At 51.6% G+C, this 23,462-nt stretch overlaps 1 protein-coding gene across 1 annotated transcript; it reads left to right on the plus strand.

Moving 5' to 3' along the window:
* The first annotated feature begins 389 nt into the window (after nucleotides 1–389).
* Nucleotides 390–22,411, plus strand: LOC136567547 (tetraspanin-15-like). Its single transcript, XM_066567195.1, has 9 exons — nucleotides 390–470; nucleotides 2,559–2,744; nucleotides 5,241–5,315; nucleotides 6,777–6,872; nucleotides 8,920–9,033; nucleotides 11,945–11,998; nucleotides 12,558–12,674; nucleotides 18,577–19,375; nucleotides 22,369–22,411. Exons 1-8 carry the CDS (start codon nucleotides 390–392, stop codon nucleotides 19,333–19,335), a joined length of 1,482 nt encoding a protein of 493 aa, XP_066423292.1. The 3' UTR covers nucleotides 19,336–19,375; nucleotides 22,369–22,411.
* Nucleotides 22,412–23,462: the final 1,051 nt, after the last annotated feature.

Raw genomic sequence — 23,462 nt, forward strand, 5'->3', positions numbered from 1 at the left:
AAAAAAAAAAAAAACAAACAAAAAAAATCAAAATCCAAGGGGCTGGAAAGGATCAAAATCTGAGGGGATCCAAAACCTTAAAATCCCAGGGACTCAAAAAAAGGAAAAAAAAAAAAAGAAAAAAAGAATCCCAGAGAATGAAAAGCTGAAAATCCGCGGGGAACCCGAAGCGATTCCAGGTCCCTGCGTGGCTCCAGGAGGGCTCGGGAGCGCGGTCACTCCTCGGATCGTCCCTGCTGGAAAATCCCTCCGCAGCCGCTCCTGGAAGGGTTAACGCGGCCGCGCTCGGCCCCTGCGGGCGGAAATCGGCCCCAGGTTCAAACTGCCCGCAGGAATCGCAGCGGGAAGAGCCGGGAAGGAGCCGGGAAGGAGCCGGGAAGGAGCCGGGCATGGGCCGGACCTGCCGCGAGTCCCATTTTTATTACTACGGCATCAAATTCGCGCTCTCCGCCTACGCCACGCTCTTCTCGGTACGTTCTTTCCCATTTTCCCCCATTTTTTCCCCCCTTTTTTCCCCGTGTTTCCCAGCGTTTTTCCACGTTTTTCCCAACCGGATTTGGCTTTTCCAGCCCCTTTGGCTTTTCCAGCCCCTTTGGCTTTTCCGCCTCCCAATTTCCCCTTGCCGGACCCCAAATCCTTCAGGAAAACCCGCGGCGCCCCCGAACACCCAGGGCCGCTCCAAACTGGGCAATTTAAGGCAATTTTGGGCTCCAAACGTGGCGATTTTGGGGTGAACCCGCGGGTTTTGGGGTTTTCTCCAACCTCATCCTCCCCCTTTGATTCCTTTGTGGCCCCGAGTCCCATTTGGAGCAGAAAAAGCCGAGAAAATTCAATTTTTTTTCACCCCCCAGGTGCCCCCTGCAGACATCGAGGGGGTTTCAGCCACGTTTTTGTCGGAAAAATCCCCAAAAAAATTGAATTTTAGGCGGTTTGGAAACCCTGGACTCTGCTCGGGGCGGGGTTTCCCCTACCTGGGAGCTGCAAACACCTGCGGGAGAGGGGAGGGGAAAACCGGGAATTCCGCCCCTTTTGGGGTCTCTTTTTGGGGTTTATTTTGGGTAATTCCGACTTTATTTCCAAATATTTCCTCCCCAGGGTTAAATAACCCCGGGGTGGGGCTCATTGTTCAGGTGCGAGCGCAGAAATTCCTCTGCAGGTGCCCGGAAATGGTTTTAATTTCGGTTTTTATTGGGTTTTGACCCGTGAATGAGCTCGGCCAAGGCCAAAAGTCACCAAAATTTGGGGGTTTTTTTTTGGGATTATCTCCCGGATTTTCGGGGCTCTCTCAGGTGGGAAAGCTCCAAGAGGTCAGAGCTCTGTGACATTCCCAGAAACCCCCAAAATTCCGGATTTCTGCCACGTTTCTGGCTCAGGGTGGAGTTTTGGGTGGGGTTGGTGCAATATTCCAAACAAATCCGGGGCAAATCCCAACATTTGGGTTCCCAAGGAGCCGATCCCATCCAGTTTGGGGTTTCCCAGAGGTTTTTGGGGTGTTGAAGGAATTGTGGGATTTTCCTCCCAGTCCCACTCTGGGAATCATGGATGAACCCTGGGACAATTCCCGGATTTTTGGGGGGAATTTTGGGAGAGCTCCATGGAGAACCCACCAGCGAGAGGCTCGGATTGGTCCAAAAACCGGGAAAACAACCCCAAAAAAAACCCCACTTTGGGTGGTTTAACCCCTCCCACCTCCATCCCCGGGATGCTCCCAGACAGGAATTCTGCTCCAGGGAATCCGGAGCCTTTCAGCCTGACCTAATTCCGGCCTCATTTGCATAATCGCAGCCCAATTAATTCCTGGGCAATTCTTTTCCCACAAAAGGGAGAGCGGATGTTTCAACCGACCCCGATAATCCTGAAAACCCCAAAAATCCTGAATTCCATGGATTTGGAGTCACCTCCATGGTTTGGGGATCCCAGGGTGGGAATTCCATGGATTTGGTGTCCAAACCAGGTCCGGGAGGTTTTAATGAGGGAATTCCATGGATCTGGGGTCATCGCCTTGGTTTGGGGATCCCTTGGGGAGAATTCCATGGATTTGGAGTCACCTCCATGGCTGGGGATGCTGAGGAGGGAATTCCATGGATCTGGAGCAATCTCCACAGTTTGGGGATCCCAGGGAGGGAATTCCATGGATCCAGGGTCACCTCCATGGTTTGGGGATCCCAGGGAGGGAATTCCATGGATCCAGAGTCCAAAACAGGTCCGGGGAGTTTTGAGGAATTCCATGGATCTGGAGTCATCTCCTTGGTTTGGGGATGCTGGGGAGGGAATTCCATGGATGTGGAGTCACCTCCACCATTTGGGGATTCTGGGGAGGGAATTCCATGGATTCAGGGTCCAAACCCAGGTCAGGGAGGTCTTGAGGAATTCCATGGATCTGGGGTCACCTCCATGGTTTGGGGATCGCGGGGAGGGAATTCCGCGGATCTGAAAAACCTGAAAATCCTGGAAATCCCCAAAAACCCCAGGAAAACCCTGAAAACTCCAAAGCCCCCAAGAAAACCCCCCCAAATGCCCCGAATCCCGGAGTAACTCCCGGCCCTGTCTCGTTGCAGCTGCTGGGGCTGGCGCTGCTGGCGCTGGGGGCCTACGCCGAGGCGGAGCGGCAGCGGCTCCGCACCCTCGAGGGGCTTTTCCTGGCGCCGGCCGTGCTGCTGCTGCTGCTGGGCTCCTGCGTCCTCCTGGTGTCCCTGGTGGGCACCGTGGGCAGCCTGCGCGACAACCGCGCCCTGCTCCGCGCGGTGAGCCGCCCGTGCCGCGCCTCCCTGCGAGTCCGGGGCCGCCTCCGTGGGAGTCCGGGGCCGCCTCCGTGGTTCGGGAATTCCACACATCCGGGGCCGCCTCCATGGTTTGGGAATTCCACACATCCGGGGCCACCTCCATGGGATTCCATGGGATTCTGGGGTCACCTCCATGGTTTGGGAATTCCACACATCCGGGGCCACCTCCATGGGATTCCATGGGATTCTGGGGTCACCTCCATGGTTTGGGAATTCCACACATCCGGGGCCGCCTCTGTCCATCCAGGGCCACCTCCGTGGTTTGGGAATTCCATGCAGCCGGGGCCACCTCCATGGGATTCAATGGGATTCCGGGGTCACCTCCATGGTTTGGGAATTCCACGCATCCGGGGCCACCTCCATGGGATTCTGGGATTGTCTCCGTGGTTTGGGAATTCCATGGGTTCCGGGGTCATCTCCAAGGAATTCCATGGATCTGGGGTCATCTCCATGGATTCTGGGTCATCTCCATGGTTTGGGAATTCCATGGATTCCAGGGTCATCTCCATGGTTTGGGAATTCCATGGATTCTGGGTCATCTCCGTGGAATTCCATGGATTTGGGGTCACCTCCGTGGAATTCCATAGGTTCCAGGGTCGTCTCCATGGAATTCCATGGATCCAGGGTAATTTCCCCAGTTTGGGAATTCCATGGATTTGGGGTCACCTCCATGGCTTGGGGATCCCAAGGAGGAGATTCCACGGCGTTTTCCCTCCCGAGGTTCATCCCGGGATGCAAATTCCCAGGACAGGAGAATCCCCAAGGAACAGCAAATTCCCAGGAGAAGCAATTCCCAGGAGAACTGAATTCCCAGGAGCAGCTTTGTGGGAATGGGGCGGTGGAAAGCCGGGAATTGCTGAGGACAGGAAGGAGCAATCAGAGCCCTTGTGGGGTGGGGCATTGTCCCTTCCAGGAGAATTCCCAGAACAAAAGCAATCACGGAGAGAGGCCCTGGAGGAGCTCTTGGAGCTGAGCTGGGCCTGGCAGCTGCAGCTGCTTTTGGGCTTTTTATGGAAAAACGGGGAAATTGTGTTCAAAAGGATCCAGATTTGTGTTTTAAAGGATCCGGGAACGTCTTTAAAAGGACTCAGGATTTGTCCTTAAAAGGATCGGGATTTGGACTTAAAAGGATCCAGGTCCATGTTTAAAAGGATCGGGATTTGTGTCTAAAAAGATCTGGGCTGGTGTTTAAACCTGGATTGGTGTTTAAACCTGGATTGGTGTTTAAACCTGGATTGGTGTTTTAAAGGATCTGGGATTGGTTTTAAACCTGGGTTTGGGTTCCAAGGGTCTGGGATTGGTGTTCAGAAGGAGCTGGGCTGGTTTCTCCCCTGGTTTCTCCCTGGGGCCGTGCAATTCCCGCTGGAATTCCGGCTGATTTGTGCCTGCTCAGTGCAATTCCCGCTGGAATTCCGGCTGATTTGTGCCTGCTCAGTGCAATTCCCGCTGGAATTTGGCTGATTTGTGCCTGCTGGGGTGGAGCTGACAGCTCCATCCATCTCCCGCCTCCGCAGCATCCACCAGGAACGCTCCGGTCCCCAAATCCCTGGGATCGATGGCCTGGAAACCCCAACCCCAACCCCGGGGATTCGGGCTCTGGAGGCACTGGAGTCCAACCACCCAAATTCCGCGTGCTGGGGCTGGAATGTCCGGATTTGGGAATAATGAAGGAGGAACAAAACCTCGGAGATCGTTAAGGGAGGGAAGGAGCAGCTCCCAGAGGGATTCATCGATTCCCGAGGCTGCTGCGGGAATTGGGATTGATGAGCTCGTTAGCGGCCGCGTTAATTGAATCGGAATTGAGCGGCTCTTCCTGACTCAGCATCCAGGGCCGGAGAAAGATTTCCTTGGGAAGTTTCTCCAAGAAATCCGGAATTTGTTTGGGGCTTTGTGCCGGGGGAGGCCCTTGAGCTCCTTCCCGATCCCTTCCTGACCCTTCCCAATCCCTTCCCGATCCCTTCCTCATCCTTCCCAATCCCTTCCCGATCCCTTCCTCATCCTTCCCAATCCCTTCCTGACCCTTCCTGATCCTTCCTGTTCCCTTCCCAATCTCCTTCCCGATCTTTCCTGATATTTCCTGATCTCTTCCTGTTCCCTTCCCCGTCCCTTCCTGGTCTTTCCTGATTCCTTCCCAATTTTTCCTGATCCTTCCCAACCCTTCCTGCTCCTTCCCAATCTCCTTCCCAACCCTTCCTGATCCTTCCCAATCTCCTTCCCGTTCCCTTCCCAATCTCCTTCCTGATTCCTTCCCAATTTTTCCTGATCCTTCCCAATCTCCCTTCCCAGTCCCTTCCTGACCCTTCCCGATCCCCTCTCTGGGACGGACAGTGACACATGGGGACACCGAGGTGAGAATTTCTGCCAGAATTCCAGTAAAAACCGGGATTCCGGTGGCGAATTCCTCATTTCTGGGTGTCGCCGTCGGGGTCGGGACCGTCCGCCCTCTCCCCCTCGCAGTTCTTCTGGGTGCTGCTGCTGATCTTCCTGACGGAGCTGCTGCTCATCCTGGTGGAGATCGTCTTCGAGAGCAAGGTGGGACACGGGCACGCCCGGCATTCCCGGGAATCCCATCCCTGAAAGTGGGATGGGCACTCCCGAAAATGGGATGGTTATCCCCCCCAAAAATCGAATGGTCATCCCCAAAAATCGAATGGTCATCCCCAAAAATTCCATTGTCACTCCCAAAAATGGGATGGTTATTCCCAAAAATTGGATGGTTATCCCCCCAAAAATCGAATGGTCATCCCCAAAAATTCCATTGTCACTCCCAAAAATACGATGGTCACTCCCAAAAATTGAATGGTTATCCCCCAAAAATGGGATGGTCATCCCCAAAAATTCCATTGTCACTCCCAAAAATGGGATGGTTATTCCCAAAAATCGGATGGTTATCCCCCCAAAAATCGAATGGTCATCCCCAAAAATTCCATTGTCACTCCCGAAAAACGGAACGGTCGTTCCCAGAAATGGAACGGTTATCCCCAAAAATGGGGCGTTCGTTCCCCAAAAGATTCCATTGTTATTCTCCAAAACACAGATCAGTCATTGCCAAAAAATGGAATTTTTTTTTATTCTTGACCATGGAATTGTCGTTCCTGAAAACGGGATGGTCATTGCCAAAAATGGGATGGTTATCCCCAAAAACTCCATTGTCATTCCCAAAAATTCCATTGTCATTCCCAAAAACCAGAATGGCTATTCCCAAAGACGGAATGGTTATTCCCAAAAATTCCGTTGTCATCCCCAAAAACAGGATGATTATTCCCAAAAACAGGACGATTATTCCCAAAAATTCCATTGTTCTTCCCAAGAATTGAATCGTTATTCCCAAAAATTCCATTGTCGTTCCCCAAAAACAGAATGGTTATCCCCAAAAAACAGAATGGTTATCCCCAAAAATTGAATGGTTATCCCCAAAAATGAAGTGGTTATTCCCAAAAGCTTCATTGTTATTCCCAAAAAATGGAATTGTCATTCCTGAAAATTGAGTTTTCATTCCCGACCATGGAACTGCCATTCCCAAAACTGGAATTGCAATCCCTCGGGATGGGACTCTGGGATGCGGCAGAAGTTTTGAAGTTGAATGAATTTCAAATAAGTTTTAATTAATTGGGATGATATCAAAAGCGAATTAAACCCCAAATAAAGAGGGAATTGTGGGGAGCACAAATCCCCCTCTGGAACAAGGGATCTTCCTCAGACCCCAAAAATCCCAGAATTAATTGGATTTCAGCTGAAATCAGCCACGACCGGGAATTAATTTCGATATGCAAATCAGCTTTGTTGATATGCAAATGAGGAACAGGGAAAATCGGGCGGATAAAAATTCCCTGGGTTGGGTGCGGCAGGAACGGATCCGGGCAGCTCCAAAATTGTGGATTTTACCCCAAAAATCCCCCTGGGACGGGGTGAATCCCTGCTGTGGTGTGAAAAACGGGGGATTTTGTGCTGCTTTCCATGAATTTCCCCAACTTTTGGGTTTCTCCATCCCAGATGAACGAGGTTTTCCACTCCAACATCCAGGAGGGAATCCGGCACTACTACGACGACCTGGACTTCAAAAATATCCTGGATTTTGTGCAGGAAAAGGTTTGGATGGGGAAAGGGGCAGTTTCCCAAGGAATTCTTAATCCCATTCCCCAATTCCCCTGCATTTTCAGGATTTTCCCCTGCATTTTCAGGGTTTTCCCCTGCATTTTCAGGATTTTTCCCCTGGATTTTCAGGATTTTACCCCTGGATTTTCAGGATTTTTCCCTGGATTTTCAGGACTTTTCCCTGGATTTTCAGGATTTTCCCCTGGATTTTCAGGGTTTTTCCCTGGATTTTCAGGATTTACCCCTGGATTTTCCGGATTTTTTCCCCTGCATTTTCAGGATTTTTCCCCTGGATCTTCAGGGTTTTCCCCTGGATTTTCCCCTGGATTTTCCCCTGGATTTTCAGGATTTTTCCCCTGCATTTTCAGGATTTTCCCCCTGCATTTTCAGGATTTTTCCCCTGTATTTTCAGGATTTTTTTTCCCCTGGATTTTCAGGATTTTCCCCAGGATTTTCCCCTGGATTTTCAGGATTTTCCCCCTGGATCTTCAGGATTTTTTTCCCCTGGATTTTCCCCTGGATTTTCAGGATTTTCCCCTCGCATTTTCAGGATTTTTTTCCCTGGATTTCCAGGATTTTTCCCCTGGATTTTCAGGATTTTTCCCCTGGATTTTCAGGATTTTCCCCCTGGATTTTCAGGATTTTTTCCCCCTGGATTTTCCACTTTTATTCCCATCCCTGGGGTGTTTTCCTTGGGTATCTTCCCCCGCTTTGGGATTTTTTTGGGTTTTGCCTCCCCGAGCTCAACCCAGGGGGATTTTTTGGGAATCACCCTGGGATTTGTGAAAAATGAAAATCCCAAAATTTGAGGAGGGAATTCTGAGAATCCAGGGAAATCCTGAAATCTGTGCCTGGGATGGAGCAGAGCAGGAGGATCCCAGGAATTTTTCCTGCTTTCCCTTGGAAAATGGGAGCAGAGGGAAAAACCTCTCCCAAAATCTGCTCCTGGATGAGTTTGGTGCTTAAAAAATGGGAAGAATCCAGACCAGGCTCATTTTTATTCCGTGGAGGGCTCGCAGTGACTTTGATTGGAATTTGTTTTTTATCTTTGCTGCAGGACAAAAAGAGATTTTTTGGTTTTTTTGAATTTGAATTTTTTCCCTTTGTAGCTGCAGGATTTGATCCCAATTTATCCTGACAGGAAGAGAAATCCCTGAGGAGCTGGTGGGGATTTTGGGGATGGCTGAGAGCCCCCAGGTCCATCCCTGCCTTGGGAAAAAAGGGATTTGTCAGCTGGAATTAAAGCGTGGAAGTGGGGATGGAGCTGAGCCACGCCCAAATCCCTCTGAAATGGGGATAAATGGGAAAAATTCCCTTTTTTTTTTTCTCTTTTTTTTTACCCTTGAACTTCCCTGGGAGCAGGGGAAAAATTGGGAAGTGGAGATGCAGGGAATGGGATGGGAATTCTGGGATGGTTTGGGTTGGATGGGATCCTAAAATTCCTCTTTTTCCATGGGTAAGGAGCCCTTCCCCTGTCCCAGGTTTTTCCAGCCTGGTCTTGGACACTTCCAAAGGATCCAAAATTCCCTGGGAATTCCATCCCGGGGAGGAATTCCCATTATCCCAATTAATTATGATCCCAATTAATGATCTCCCATTATCCCAATTAATTCTGATCCCAATTAATGATCTCCCATTATCCCAATTAATTACGATCCCAATTAATGATCTCCCATTATCCCTGTGCCCACGGGAATCCATTCCCCGTTCTCCCAGGGCTGATCCCAAACTCCCTTTCCAGGATTTTTAAGGAGTTTCTAGGGCTGGAAAATTCCCTGGGAATTCCATCCCCGCCTTTCCCAGGGAGGGATTTCCTCCCAAAATCCCAACCCCAAATCCCTTTGGAGCGGGAATCCCTCCCTGTTTCCCCTGGAATGTTGGGGTTTCCCAGCTCTCTGTCTCCCTGTGTTTTCCCTGTGTTTTCCCTGTGTTTTCCCTGTGTTTTCCCCGTGTTTTCCCCGTGTTTTCCCCGTGTTTTCCCCGTGTTTTCCCCGTGTTTTCCCCGTGTTTTTCCCGTGTTTTCCCCGTGTTTTCCCTGCAGTTTTCCTGCTGTGGAGGGGATGAGTTCCGGGACTGGGAGGTGAACCAGTACCACCGGTGCAACGGCAGCGGCGCCCTGGCCTGCGGGGTGCCCCACTCCTGCTGCGTCCGAGGGGTGAGAGGGGAAAACATCCCGGAATCCATGGGGGAAACATCCCAGAAATCCAGGGAAAACATCCCAGAATTCCAGGGGAAAAAATCCCAAAATTCCAGGGAAAACATCCCAGAATTCTCCTCTGCCCCGCTCCTGCTGCATCCGAGGGGTGAGAGGGGAAACGGACCTGAATCCATGGGGAAAATATCCCAGAAATCCAGGGAAAACACCCCAAAATTCCAGGGAAGATAACCCAGAATTCCAGGGTAAATATCCCAAAATTCCTGGGAAAACATCCCAAAATTCCTGGGAAAACATCCCAAAATTCCAGGGAAAATAAACCTCCCAGAATTCCAGGGTAAATATCCCAGAATGCCAGGGAAAGTATCCCAATATTCCAGGGAAAATATTCCAAAATTCCAGGGAAGATATCCCAGAATCCCTGGGGAAATATCCCAAAATTCCAGGGGGAAAAATATCCCCAAATTCCTGGGTGAAATCCCAAATTTCCAGGGAAAAAATCCCCAAAATTCCAGGGAAAAAAAATCCCAGAATTCCAGGGAAAATGTCCCAGAATTCCAGGGGAAAAATCCCAAAATTCCAGGGAAAATAAACCTCCCAAAATTCCAGGGAAAAATATCCCAGAATTCTCCTCTGCCCCACTCCTGCTGTGTCCGAGGGGTGAGCAGGGGGTCCCCAGTTCCTGGGGAAATATCCCAGAAATCCAGGGGAAAAAAAATCCCAAAATTCCAGGGAAAATATCCCAGAATTCCAGGGAAAATATCCCAAAATTCCAGAGAAAAAAAATCTCAAAATTCCTGGGGGAAATCCCAAAATTCCAGAGAAATCCCCTCTGCCCCACTCCTGCTGCGTCAGAGGGGTGAGCAGGGGGTCCCAGAAATCCAGGGAAAATATCCCAAAATTCGAGGGAAGATATCCCAGAATTCTAGGGAAAAAATCCCAAAATTGCAGAGAAAAATCCCAAAATTTCAGAGAGAAATCCAAAAATTTCAGGAACAATATCCCAGCATTCCAGAGGGAAAAAATCGCAAAATTCCAGGGAAAAAAACCCCTAAAATTCCCAGGAAATCCCCTCCAAACTTTTGCTAAAAGTTTGTTTCACCCAACCCCAGAATTTGGGTTAAAATTGGTTGAATCCAGCGCTGCTCCAGGATCCCACCCCAGGGTGAAACCCCAGGATCCTGAAAAACCCCAAAGACCCCAAAGACCCCAGGAAAGTTTGGGAGAAGTCCCGGAAAGGCAGCGAGGAGAATTCCCCATCAATCCCTCATTGCTCCTAATGGGAAAAGAGGTTTAATTAGGCTGATATGCAAATGAGATGCAGATTTGAGCTCCTCTCTAATCAAGGCCTTGATTAAGGATCCCGAGGCTCCTGGAGATGGAATCAGGGGTTCCTGCAGGGAGCTTTTTTTGGGTTTTATTTTGGACAGTTTGGTAAAAAATAAAACCTGAGCAGGGGGAAGGGAGAGGGAAAATTCCTCCTGATCCAGAGGGGGAGAATCTGGGGAGCTTCTGTTGGGAATGCTGGAGGAGGCCTTGGAGCAGCCTGGGAGTTTGGGATTTTGGGGTTTTGTCCCTGGTGTGGGGTGGGATTTAGGGCCCCTTCCCACCCAAACCACTCCAGGATTCCCCCAGCTGGGTCTGGAGGGTGCTCCAGGAGGAAAATCCGTGGAATTCCCATGAATCCGTGGAATTCCCGTGGTTTTTCCAGGAGGGAAAGGCCCTGCCTGTGGCTCTGAGGGTTTTTGGGAACTGAGTCCTCCCCAAAGGCTCCGGAACCTGGGAAGCACCAAAACCTTGGGATGGATTTGACCTCGTTCCTTAAGGAACCAGGCCCAGAATTCCAGGAGAAGAACCAGGAGAGCCAAATCCCTTGGGAATTTCCTGGCCTTGAATCCCATCCCATGGGGACAATTCCCACTGTCCCAGGGATCCCGGGGCGGCCCCAGCTCCTCTGGGAATTCCATCCCAAAATCCCCAAATCCCCAAATCCCATTTCAGTTTCCCCCTTTGAAGCCATTCCCGGTGTCCTGTGCCTCCATCCCTTATCCCAAACCCCTCCCCAGCTCTTCCGGAGACCCTTCATGTCCTGGAATGTTCTGGAAGCTCTCCCTGGAATTTCCCTGCTCCAGGGGAGCATTCCCAGCTCTCCCAGCCCGGCCCCAGAGTCCTGGAATGGTTTGGGCTGGGATTTGCCCTGAAGGCGCCTCAGCCCCAGGGACACCCCAGATTCCAAGGGGCCCCTCCAGAATTCCCAATTTCCTTTGGATTTCTGCTGTTTTCCTGGGATAAACTGGTGCCCTTTCCCAGGATAAACCCCACCCCTTTATCCCGGGTTAACCCCACCCCTATCCCGGGTCAACCCCGCCCCTTTATACCAGGTTAACCCCTCCCCTTTATCCCGGGTTAACCCCTCCCCTTTATCCCGTCTTAACCCCGCCCCTCTCCCGGGTTAACCCCGCCCCTATCCCGGGTTAACCCCACCCTTTTATCCCGGGTTAACCCCGCCCCTTTATCCCGGGTTAACCCCGCCCCTCTCCCGGGTTAACCCCTCCCCTTTATCCCGGGTTAACCCCTCCCCTTTATCCCAGGTTAACCCCGCCCCTATCCCGGGTTAACCCCGCCCCTATCCCGGGTTAACCCTGCCCCTATCCCGGGTTAACCCCTCCCCTTTATCCCGGGTTAACCCCGCCCCTATCCCGGGTTAACCCCGCCCCTATCCCGGGTTAACCCCTCCCCTTTATCCCGGGTTAGCCCCGCCCCTATCCCGGGTTAACCCCGCCCCTATCCCGGGTTAACCCCTCCCCTTTATCCCGGGTTAACCCCGCCCCTCTCCCGGGTTAACCCCGCCCCTATCCCGGGTTAGCCCCGCCCCTTTATCCCGGGCTCACCCGTGCTGTTTTTCCCCCAGGCTCCCGGAGCGGTTGTGAACACCCTGTGCGGGTACCGCGCCCTGGACAAGGAGGTGACCTTGGAATTTTTGGGAATTCTCTGCTCCTTTTCCCCTTCAAATCCCCCAAAACCAAACGCTCCCCGCGGGAATTCCCCTTCCCCAGCTGCTCCCAGCTCGGTTTTGGGGCTTTTCCCTGGAATTTTGGGGCGCTTTTGGTGCCCTGGGATTCTCACCTGGGAGTGGCCTCAGCCCTTCCCAGCGGGAAAAGGATCGAGGGATCAGCCCAGGGCAGAAATGTGGGAGTTCCCTGCAGAAATGTGGGAGTTCCTGGTGGTAGAATTCCCAGCAGAAATGTGGGAATTCCTGGTGGCAGAATTCCCAGCTCGGGCAGGCCCCAGCTGAGGGGATTGGATGCTCCAGGAGCTCTCCCCGAGCCCCAGAGTTGGGATTTAATCCCACCTCAGCTCCAAAACTTCCTTTGGAAGCACAAGAACAAAATTCCCTCCCCTGGGGCGGCGATTTGGGTCCGAAAACCCCAACCCGAGGCTGTTCCCGCCGAGATTCCCGGGAAAGCTGCAGACAAAACCCCAGAATTCCCGGGAATTTGGGATCCTCTGTCTCTGCTCCGCAGCGCCTGGAGCTGCTGGGCACCATCCACGTGCGGGGCTGCATCCACGCCGTGGGGCTCTGGCTCAAGGACAACTTCCAGGCCACCCTGGCCATCGTCTGCGCCCTGCTGCTGCCCCAGGTACGGCTGCAGTTCCCGAATCCCGGCTGCAAAATTCCCAAATCCCGGCTGCAATTCCCAAATCCCAGCTCTAATTCCCAATTCCCAGCTGCAATTCCCAAATGCTGGCTGCAATTCCCAAATCCCGGCTGCAGTTCCCGAATTCCAGCTGCACATCCCAAATCCCAGCTCTAATTCTCAATTCCCAGCTGCAATTCCCAAATTCCAGCTGCAGGTCCCAAATTCCCAGCTCTAATTCCCGAATTCCAGCTGCACATCCCAAATTCCAGCTCTAATTCTCAATTCCCAGCTGCAATTCCCAAATTCCAGCTGCAGGTCCCAAATTCCCAGCTCTAATTCCCGAATTCCAGCTGCGCATCCCAAATCCCAGCTCTAATTCTCAATTCCCAGCTGCAATTCCCAAATGCTGGCTGCAATTCCCAAATCCCAGCTGAATTCCCAGCTGGAAGGAGCCCCCGGGATCAGGGGTGACCCCGCAGTTTTGGGGTTTCAGCGCTGAGGGCTCGGCTCCTTTCCCTGCTGGAGGGGGGGAAAATCCTTTGGGATCCCAAAAAAATCCTTTGGTGGGGCAGGGAAAGTCATCCCGAGGCCTGGTCCATTAACAGCCGGCGGCTAATTGGGAATGCTAATTGGGAATGCTAATTGGGAACGCTGATGGGGAGAAATCCACAGGAATCCGAGCCCTGATGGGTCTGGAGTGGTTAATGGGGAATGCTGGGGGTAAAAATTGGGAATGCTGATGGAGCTGGAGTGGTGCCGGTAATTGGGAATGCTGGGGACAAAAATCCCTGGAATGCTGGGGGCAAAAATCCCAGGAATGCTGGGGACAGATCCCTGGAATGCTGGGGGCAGATCCCTGGAACCTGGAATGCTGGGGACAAATCCCAGGAACGCTGCTGGGTCTGGAGTTGCTCCCATGGCTGGGGGAATCCCGGATCCCCCAAACCCAGGAGCATCCCGGCCCTTTGGAAGAGAAAACCCCAATCCCATGGGAGAGGTTGTGTTCATTTCCCCCCCGCGCCAGGCACAGACTCCGCCTCCATCCATCCCTGGAATTCCCTTTTTCCCATTCCTGTGCTCCCACCCTGCTCTGTTCCCTCCATCCCCCACATTCCCTGCCCCTCCCAGCCTCCTCATCCCAAAATCCCTCCTGCCCTGGGGCTGCCTCTGTTCGATCCCGATCCCGGCGTTTCCAGCCCATCCATCCTCATCCTCCTCCGTGTCCTTCCCTGCCTCCAGCCGGGGCTGGGGCCGTGCTCAGGCTGGGAATGAGCCTCACAAATTCCAGCCTGGTTCTGGAGCAGCTTTTAGGGAATGCAGCTCCAGGTCCTTCCTCCCCCAGCCTTTCCAGGGATTTTTTTAATGGAGGTTATTCCAGGGAATCCTGGAATGGTTTGGGTTGGGAAGGAGCTTCAGGGTCCCACCCCACCCCTGCCCTGGCAGGGACAATTCCCACTGTCCCAAGGGGCTCCAGCCTGGCCTGGGACATTCCCAGGGATCCAGGGGCAGCCACAGCTGCTCTGGGAATGCCATCCCAGCCCCTCCCCACCCTCATTCCATCCCAAAATCCCATCAAATCTCCCCTTTCCCAGTGGGAAGCCATTCCCTGTGTCCTGTCCCTCCATCCCTTATCCCAAATCCCTCCCCAGCTCTCCTGGAGCCCCTTCAGGCTCTGGAATGTGCTGGAAGCTTTCCCTGGATCCTTCCCTTCTCCAGGGGATCATTCCCAGCTCCATCCACCCTATCCTACCTGGGATCCCAATCCCTGTCCATCCATCCATCATCCATCCATCATCCATCCATCCATCCATCCATCATCCATCCATCCATCCATCCATCCATCCATCCATCCATCCATCCATCCATCCATCCATCCATCCATCCATCATCCATCCATCCATCCATCCATCCATCCATCCATCCATCCATCCATCCATCCATCCATCCATCCATCCATCCATCCATCCATCCATCATCCATCCATCATCCATCCATCCATCCATCATCCATCCATCCATCATCCATCCATCCATCCATCCATGGATCCATCATCCATCCATCCATCATCCATCCATCCATCCATCCATGGATCCATCATCCATCCATCCATCCATCCATCCATCCATCCATCATCCATCCATCCATCCATCCATCCATCCATCCATCCATCCATCATCCATCCATCCATCCATCCATCCATCCATCCATCCATCCATCCATCATCCATCCATCCATCCATCATCCATCCATCCATCCATCCATCCATCCATCCATCCATCCATCCATCCATCCATCATCCATCCATCATCCATCCATCCATCCATCCATCCCTCCCTCCATCCCTGTGAATTATTCCTCCCTCTGTCCCATCCATCCAGGCGCGGGGGCGGCCGTTCCCTCCCGGCAGCGTCAGTCCCGCTGATGGATGAGCCCATTCCGTGAAAAACGCGGAATTTTCCTCCAGCCGGGCGTTTTCCAGGCTGGCACCTTCATCTCCCACTGACAGGGATGGAGAATGTTCAATATTTCCTTGCAAGATTAATTTGGGATTTGTTCGTTCTCCAGTCTCCCCCACGGCTCCGGGGGTTTTGCGAGCGTTGTCGGGCTGGGAAAAGGGAATGAAAGGGATTTGGGATTTTTCCATCTGAGCTCTCCAGAAATCCCAATTTAGGGAATGGAAAGCCAAAAAGTGAGGGGGGGAAAAAACCCCCAATTTGGGCTTTGTTAACTCTGGGAAAGTTCAGCATTCCAGGATCCCCCAGAACTGGGCAATGTTCCCAAACTTCCATGGAAAAGGGATTTTGGCAGGGAATTTGGGGAAACATCCATGGGCTTCCCTTTTCCACTGGAAAATGGGGTGAAAATGGAACTTTGGGCCTTTTCCTTCATTCCTGAGCCCTTTTCCCAGAGGAGGAGGAGGAGGAGGAGGAGGAGGAGAGGATCTGTCCGTGGGTTCCCAGGAGGATTTGGGGCCATTCCAGCCCCAATTCCCAATGGAAAACTGATCCAAAGGAGCCAACAGAGACCCCACAAGTTAAGCTGGGCTTTGGGATTGAGCTGGGCCTTGGAATTCTCCACGGGAAACAGGGCTCAGGTTTAGAGGAACCACGGAGTGCTTTGGGTTGGGAGGGACCTTTGGGACCGTCCCATTCCATGGAATTCCCAGATTTCCACTGGAAATTTTATGGATTCCCATAAACTCCTGGGATTTATGGATTTTTAATGGATTCCCATAAACTCCCGGGATTTATGCATTTTTTATGGATTCCCATAAACTCCTGGGATTTATGCATTTTTTATCCCAAAGCTGCTGGGATTTACGGATTTCCAAAGCTTCTGGGATTTATGGATTTTGTATGGATTCCCAAAAGCTCCCGGGATTTATGGATTTTTTATGGATTCCCAAAGCTCCTGGCATTTATTTACCCCCTGGATAAATAAAAAATCCTCTTCCATGGATTTGCACCCCTCAGGCACTCAAACCCCAGCCTGGAAAGGGTGGAATTCCATGCGGGAAGAACGGGCAGAATTCCCTAAATTCCGAAGCCAACAACTCCTGGCTCCCAATCCCAGCGAAAATTCCGTTTTTTGGTTTTCTCCCGGCCTCAGCCCTGCCCCGTTTGTTGCGTTCCCGTTTTCCCCGGCGGTGCCGTAACCGCGGAGCCGATATTGGATCCATCCATAACCCCCGACAGCTCCGCCCGCCGCGCGCGGCCCCGGGGACCGGGAACGGGAGCGGGGCCTGGGATCGGGGCCGAGGCCTTGGCGCAGTTCTGTTCCCGTTAATTCCCCGTTTGCTCTGGGATTTGGGATTTTAGGTTGTTTTGTTCCCCATTTTCTCTGGGATTCATGATCCTGACTGAAGCCTCTGGATGGTTTTATTCCCTTTAATTCCCCATTTTCCCTGGGATTTGGGATCTTGGATGGTTTTATTCCCTTTTATTCCCCGTGTTCTCTGGGATTTGGGATCTTGGATGGTTTTATTCCTCATTTTCTCTGGGATTTGGGATCTTGGATGGTTTTATTCCCCATTTTCTGTGGGATTTGGGATCCTGACTGAAGCCTCTGGATGGTTTTATTCCCTTTCCCCGTTTTCTTTCGGATTTGGGATCTTGGATGGTTTTATTCCCTTTTATTCCCCATTTTCTTTGGGATTTGGGATCTTGGATGGTTTTATTCCCCATTTTCTCTGGGATTCATGATCCTGACTGAAGCCTCTGGATGGTTTTATTCCCTTTTATTCCCCATTTTCTCTGGGATTTGGGATCCTGACTAAAGCCTTTGGATGGTTTTATTCCCTTCCAAAATTCCCCATTTTTTTCTAGGGTTTGGGATCCCCATGGAGGGGTTTGGATGGTTTTATTCCCTTCCAGAATTCCCATTTTTTCTGGGATTCCTCAGCAGAGGAGCAGGAGCCACCCCTGCCCCAGACCCAGCTCTGTTTCCATGGAATTCACACACAAATCCTCCTCGGAGGCAAAAATGACAAATTTGCCCCAAATCCCACATTTCAAAGGGTTTTTCTGGCTCGGGGGAATCGGGATCGGGATTTTAATGGGGCCTGGTGACAGTTCCAGAATGGGAATGGGGCTGCAGCTGACATCCATGGAAATGGGATTGCAAAGCTGAAATCCCAAAGGATTCGCTCTGGGTGGGGATCAGCACAATCCCATTATTATCCCCTTATTAATTATCCCCTTATTAATTATCCCCTTATTAATTATCCCCTTATTATCCCCTTATCCCAGTGCTGTCCCTGGCTCTCCCAGCAGTTCCTGCAATCCCAGAGCCCTTCCCAAAAATCCCAGCCCGGATGAGGCAGCTCGGCCCAGGCTGTGGGGTCACAGGGAATGCCCAGGGATTCCCAGATTTTGTGGGTTCTGTGCAGCCCATCCCAGATTCCAGGGGCAGGTTTGGACGGGATTTGGGGACAAATATTGGAACGTTCCTGGAACCTCCAGGTCCAGGCTGGACTGGGAATTGTCCCTGACCCCTTTGGGGATGTCCCTGATCCTTTAGGGTGTCCCTGATCCCATTAGGGGTCTCCCTGACCCTTTAGGATATCCCTGTCCCCTTTTAGCATATCCCTGTTCCCTTTGGGGTCTCCCTGACCCTTTAGGATATCCCTGTTCCCTTTCAGGATATCCCTGACCCCTTTGGGATAATCCTGACTCCTCTGGAGTGTCCCTGTCCCCTTTTAGGATATCCCTGACCCTTTTATGATATCTCTGACCCTTTTAGGATATCCCTGTCCCCTCTGGGGTCTCCCTGACCCTTTTTAGGATATCCCTGTCCCCTTTAGGATATCCCTGACCCTTTTGGGGTCTCCCTGACCCCTTTGGGATATTCCTGACTCCTCTGGAGTGTCCTTGACCCCTTTTAGGATATCCCTGACCCTTTTATGATATCTCTGACCCTTTTAGGATATCCCTGTCCCCTTTGGGGTCTCCCTGACCCTTTTTAGGATATCCCTGTCCCCTTTGGGGTCTCCCTGACCCTTTTTAGGATATCCCTGTCCCCTTTAGGATATCCCTGACCCTTTTGGGGTCTCCCTGACCCCTTTGGGATATTCCTGACTCCTCTGGAGTGTCCTTGACCCCTTTTAGGATATCCCTGACCCTTTTATGATATCTCTGACCCTTTTAGGATATCCCTGTCCCCTTTGGGGTCTCCCTGACCATTTTTAGGATATCCCTGTCCCCTTTAGGATATCCCTGACCCTTTTAGGATATCCCTGACTCCTCTGGAGTGTCCCTGGCCCCTTTTGGGATATCCCTGTCCCATTTAGGATATCCCTGACCCCTTTGGGGTCTCCCTGACCATTTTTAGGATATCCCTGTCCCCTTTGGGGTCTCCCTGTTCCCCTTTGGGGTCTCCCTGACCCTTGTGGGTCCCTCCCCAGGTGCTGGGGCTGGTCCTGGCCTGGCTGCACTGGCAGCAGCTGAACCAGCTCCGCTCCCGCTGCGATTCCGTGGATTCCGGGCCGGGCCCGGGCGCGGCCCCGCTGGACCTGAGCGGAGCCGGCTGCTGCTGGTGCCTGCCCCGGGAGGGCGGCTACGGGAACACCGGGAACACCGGGAACGACGGGAACACCTGGAATAACGGGAACACCGGGAACGACGGAAACACCGGGAACACCGGGAATGACGGGAACGACGGAAACACCTGGAATAACGGGAACGACGGGAATGACGGGAATAACGGGAATAACTGGAACGACGGAAACACCTGGAATAACGGGAACAACGGGAACGGTGGGAGCAACGGGGACAGCTGGAACGACGGGAACAACGGGATGGAATGGAACAACGGGAACAACAGCTGGAATGGCGGAGACACCGGGAATAACGGGAACAATGGGAACACCGGGAATAACGGGAATAACTGGAACGACGGGAATAACGGGAACGACAGGAACACCTGGAATAATGGGAATAACTGGAACGACGGGAATAATGGGAACAGCGGGAGCACCAGGAATAACGGGAATGACGAGAACACCACGAGCAACGGGAACGGCGGGAATAACGGGAACACCGGGAATAATGGGAACACCGGGAACGGCGGGAGCAGCGGGAGCAGCGGGAATGCCGGCTGGGAGGAGGAGGATGAGGAGGAGGATGAGGAGGAGGAAGGAGCCGCCTGCCTCCTCAGAGTGTGAGGAGCACTCGGAGCACTCAGATTCGGACTCGGAGCACAAGGTGGAAAAAATGGGATTTTTCCTCTGGGGTCCTGGATTTTAATCTTTGGGAAAACTGTTTTTTTTCAAAAACTGTAAAAAAAAAAAAAACAAAAAGGGATTTTTGTTCTCACCTTCCATTGGGAAAAGTGTAAAAAAATGGGGGTTTTCCTCTCATCTCCCATTGAGAAAATGGGGAAAAAAAATGGGATTTGAGAAGATGGGAAAAAATGGGATTTTTCTTCTTCAGGTCGTGGATTTCCTTTGGGGAAATTGGGGAAGAATTGGGGTTTTTATATTCTCAGCTCCTGTTGGGAAAAGTGTAAAAAAATGGGATTTCTCCTCTCAGGTTCTGGATTTCCTCTGGGCAAACTAGGAAGAAATGGGATGGGATTTATTGATGTTCCCATAAAAGGCTGCAGGGAGCGGGGCCAACCCTGAATTCATGGGGTGGAAGGGAAAATGTGGAATTGGGAACAATCCCAGGGGAAATCCTGACCCTAATCCAATCCCAGGGGAAATCCTGACCCTAAACCCATCCAATGGAAATCCTGACCCTAAACCCACCCAGGGGAAATCCTGACCCTAAACCTGCCCAGGCTGGGGGCAATTCCCTGGGGGCTGAGCCCGGCTCTTCAGGGGGTTTGGGATCATTCCATGGATGGGGATTTGGGATCCCCCCACTGCTGGATTTGGGATCACCCCACAGCTGGATTTGGGATCACCCCACAGCTGGAAGTCCCTGCCATTCCCTGAGCTCCAGACACAGCACCCAGAGCATTTTCCCTCTGGAATCCCCCAAAACCGATCCAAAACCCACAGAGAAAAATCCCCCAGAGCCCCACAGGCCCAAACCCCGCAGCTTGGGGTGGATTTCCCACATCCCAGCGATCCCACATGGAAACCCCATCCCCGTGTGGGGCCGATCCCGTGGGTTCCCTCCCTCCCCCCCTCCCTCCCTCCCCCGAGCTCCCGTGATGCTCCGGCCGCGATCGATCGGGATCGGGATCGGGATCGGGATCGGGGCCGGCGCTTTGGGGTCGCTGGGATGTTGGCAAGAGCAGCTCTGACTCCTGACAGTGCCAGCTTCCCCTGACCCCACAGCCCGAGCCCAAATCTCTCTCTGGGGAGCTCCAGGTGAGTTTGGGAGGGGAAATCTCATTTTTGGGGAAATCTGGTTTTTGGGGTTTCACGGGGTCGGGGGCCATGCTGGGCTTGGCTTTCCCTGCCCGGATTTCCGTGGAATTCCAGTTGGGTTTTCCAGCTCTAACTCCTGCTCCTGGTTGGGTTTTTAGGGATTTAGGGGGGCAAAAGCTCCGTGTGGGAAAAATCCCAGATTGTCCGAGCCCGGAATCGATCGGGAGCCTCCATTTAACCGTGCCTAACAAAGCCTGGCTTTACCCCGGGGCTTCTTTGTGCTTCCCAGCTCATCCAGATCCCCAGAAAATCCCATTTTATCCCAGAATTATCCCAGCTGGAAGGGTCTGTACCCCAATCCATCATCCAGGAACCTGCCGGGATTTCCTGGGGCTTGGGATCCTTCATCTTTTAAAAGGTCATTTTTAGAGTAAAAACTATTCCTGGGGGTCTTTTCCTGCTTTTTCTGCTTTTCCAGCTTCCTAAAATCCTCAGGGTTCACCCCGGACTGGTTTTGGGAATCCAAAGCTCGTGGATAAATCGTGGATAAACCTTATCCCTAAAACTGCCCAGTTTGGGGTTTCCCTCCTGAGGAAATACCCGAAATTTGTTTGCCCTTAAATTAAATCGATCCTGCCCAAAAACGTCAGATTGACGGAAAATATCCCAAATCTTGGAAATCAAATTGAAATCAACTGGGATGGGACTGGAGCTGGACTGGAACAAACTGGATTTGAGTTGGACTGGGATAAATGGATTTGAGTTGGACTGGGATAAATTTGATTTAATTTGGACTGGGACAAATTGGATTTTCCCAGGTAAAAGGGAATATCCCACTGGGATAAACTGGATTTAATTTGGACTGGAATAAACGGGATTTAATTTGGACTGGGATAAATTGGATTTGAGTTGGACTGGGATAAATTTGATTTAATTTGGACTGGGATAAATTGGATTTTCCCAGGTCCAAGGGTCAGGGATCCCCACCCCGCCAGCCCCAGCGGCTTTGGCCGTTCCCGTTTTTGAGGTTTTGGGCCGGATTTGGGGTTTCTGTCCCCGAAAGAGCTGGAAAATGCAGGAATGTCCCTCGGGATCGCCCTCCGAGTGACTTTGGGAGCATCGACCGGGCGGGAATGGAAACAGCCGCGCCCGGGCAGCCGAGTGTGAAAGGCAATCGCTGGAGCTCGGCTAATTAGGGAGCCGTTAATTAATCCATCAGCAGCGTCCCTGGCAGGTCCCCACCGGGATCAAAGCGGGAAACGGCTGGAAGTGGAAAGGAAATGTGGGATCAGGGGCGGGGAAAGGAAAATTTGGGGTGGGGAATCCCTTTGGGGTGTGTGGGGTCACCCCAGAATTCCTGGAGATTCCAGGGAAATGTGGGATCAGAAATGGGGAAAATCCCTTTGGGATGTCTTGGGGTCACTCTGGAATAATGGGGGGCTCTGGAATTCCTGGGAGTTTGTGTCGGGAATTGTGCCAGGCTCTGGAATTTGGGGAAATTTGTGTCCAGGGATTGTGCTGGGAAATTTCTGGAATGTTCTGGGCCCTCTGCCCAGCAGGGATTGGAGGGCAGGGATGGGATCCCAGGGAAATCTCGGGAATGTGGGGAAGGGAGAGCGGGGCTGGCACAGGAGGGGCCCAGGGGTCCCCACTGGGACATTCCCAAGGGAAGGGTGCCAGAGCCGGGAGCTGCTTCCCCTCCCAGACCCCATTAAATCCCAGATCCCATAAAACCCCGGATCCCACTCAAATCCCAGATCCCATAAAACCCCAGATCCCACTCAAATCCCAGATCCCATAAAACCCCAGATCCCACTCAAATCCCAGATCCCATAAAACCCCGGATCCCACTCAAATCCGTTCCCAATCGTTCCCCAGCTCCCCCGAGCAGCCGGACCATGCTGGAGGATGAGGATGGGATGAGCGAGCGCGGCCTCGGCGGCTCCCGGAGGAGATTCGAGGATGAGGAAGGTGAGAGAAATCCCAGGAATGTCCTGGAGATTTAAAAAATTTTTTAATTCCAATTATCGCTCCACCCACATCACTTTCACCGGGAATTTTTCCAATGTTTTATTACAATTTCTTTCCGCCCACGCCATTTTCACCAGGAGTTTTTCTCCCTAAAAAGTGAATTTTTTATTATCGTTATCTCTCCACCTAGATCATTTTCATCAGGAATTTTTTCTCCCAGAAAAATGAATTTTTTTTATTCCAATTTTCATTCTATCCACATCATTTTCACCAGGAAAATGATTTTTTTTTTTTTTCAGAAAAATGAATTTTTAATTCCAGTTATCACTCTATCCACATCACTTTCACCGGGAATTTTTCTCCCTAAAAAGTGAATTTATATTATATATATATATATATATATATGAATTTATATTATATATATATAAATATAAAAAAGTGAATTTATATTTTATATATATATATGAGTTTATATTATATATATATATATAAAAGTGAATTTATATTATATATATATATGAGTTTATATTATATATATATATAAAAAAGTGAATTTATATTATATATATATATGAGTTTATATTATATATATATAAATATAAAAAAGTGAATGTATATTATATATATATTTATCTCTCCATCTACATCATTTTCATCAGGAACTTTTCCTCCCAGAAAAACCCATTTTTTGCTGAAGTTCCCCCTCCACGTAGATTCACTTCCACCAGGAACTTTTCTCCCGCGAAAACGGAATTTTCCCACCGCATTTATCGCCCTTCCCGCGTCATTCTCCTCCCTGGAAAAGCGGGAAATTTTATTTTTAACCCCTTCCTCTCCCCGTTCCCAGACTACCACTCCATCTACATCGGGGTGCCGGTGCCGCGGGGTTTCCGCAGGAAGCGGCGCCGCCGGCGCTCGCCGGGCTCGAGCCGCGACCGCAGCGGCAGCGAGCGCCACTCGGGGCCCCGCGAGCCCTCGGACACCGACGAGGGCCAGGGCTG

The sequence above is a fragment of the Molothrus aeneus genome, chromosome 29 (assembly GCF_037042795.1).
Source record: "Molothrus aeneus isolate 106 chromosome 29, BPBGC_Maene_1.0, whole genome shotgun sequence".
In the NCBI taxonomy this organism is placed as follows: Eukaryota; Metazoa; Chordata; class Aves; order Passeriformes; family Icteridae; genus Molothrus; species Molothrus aeneus.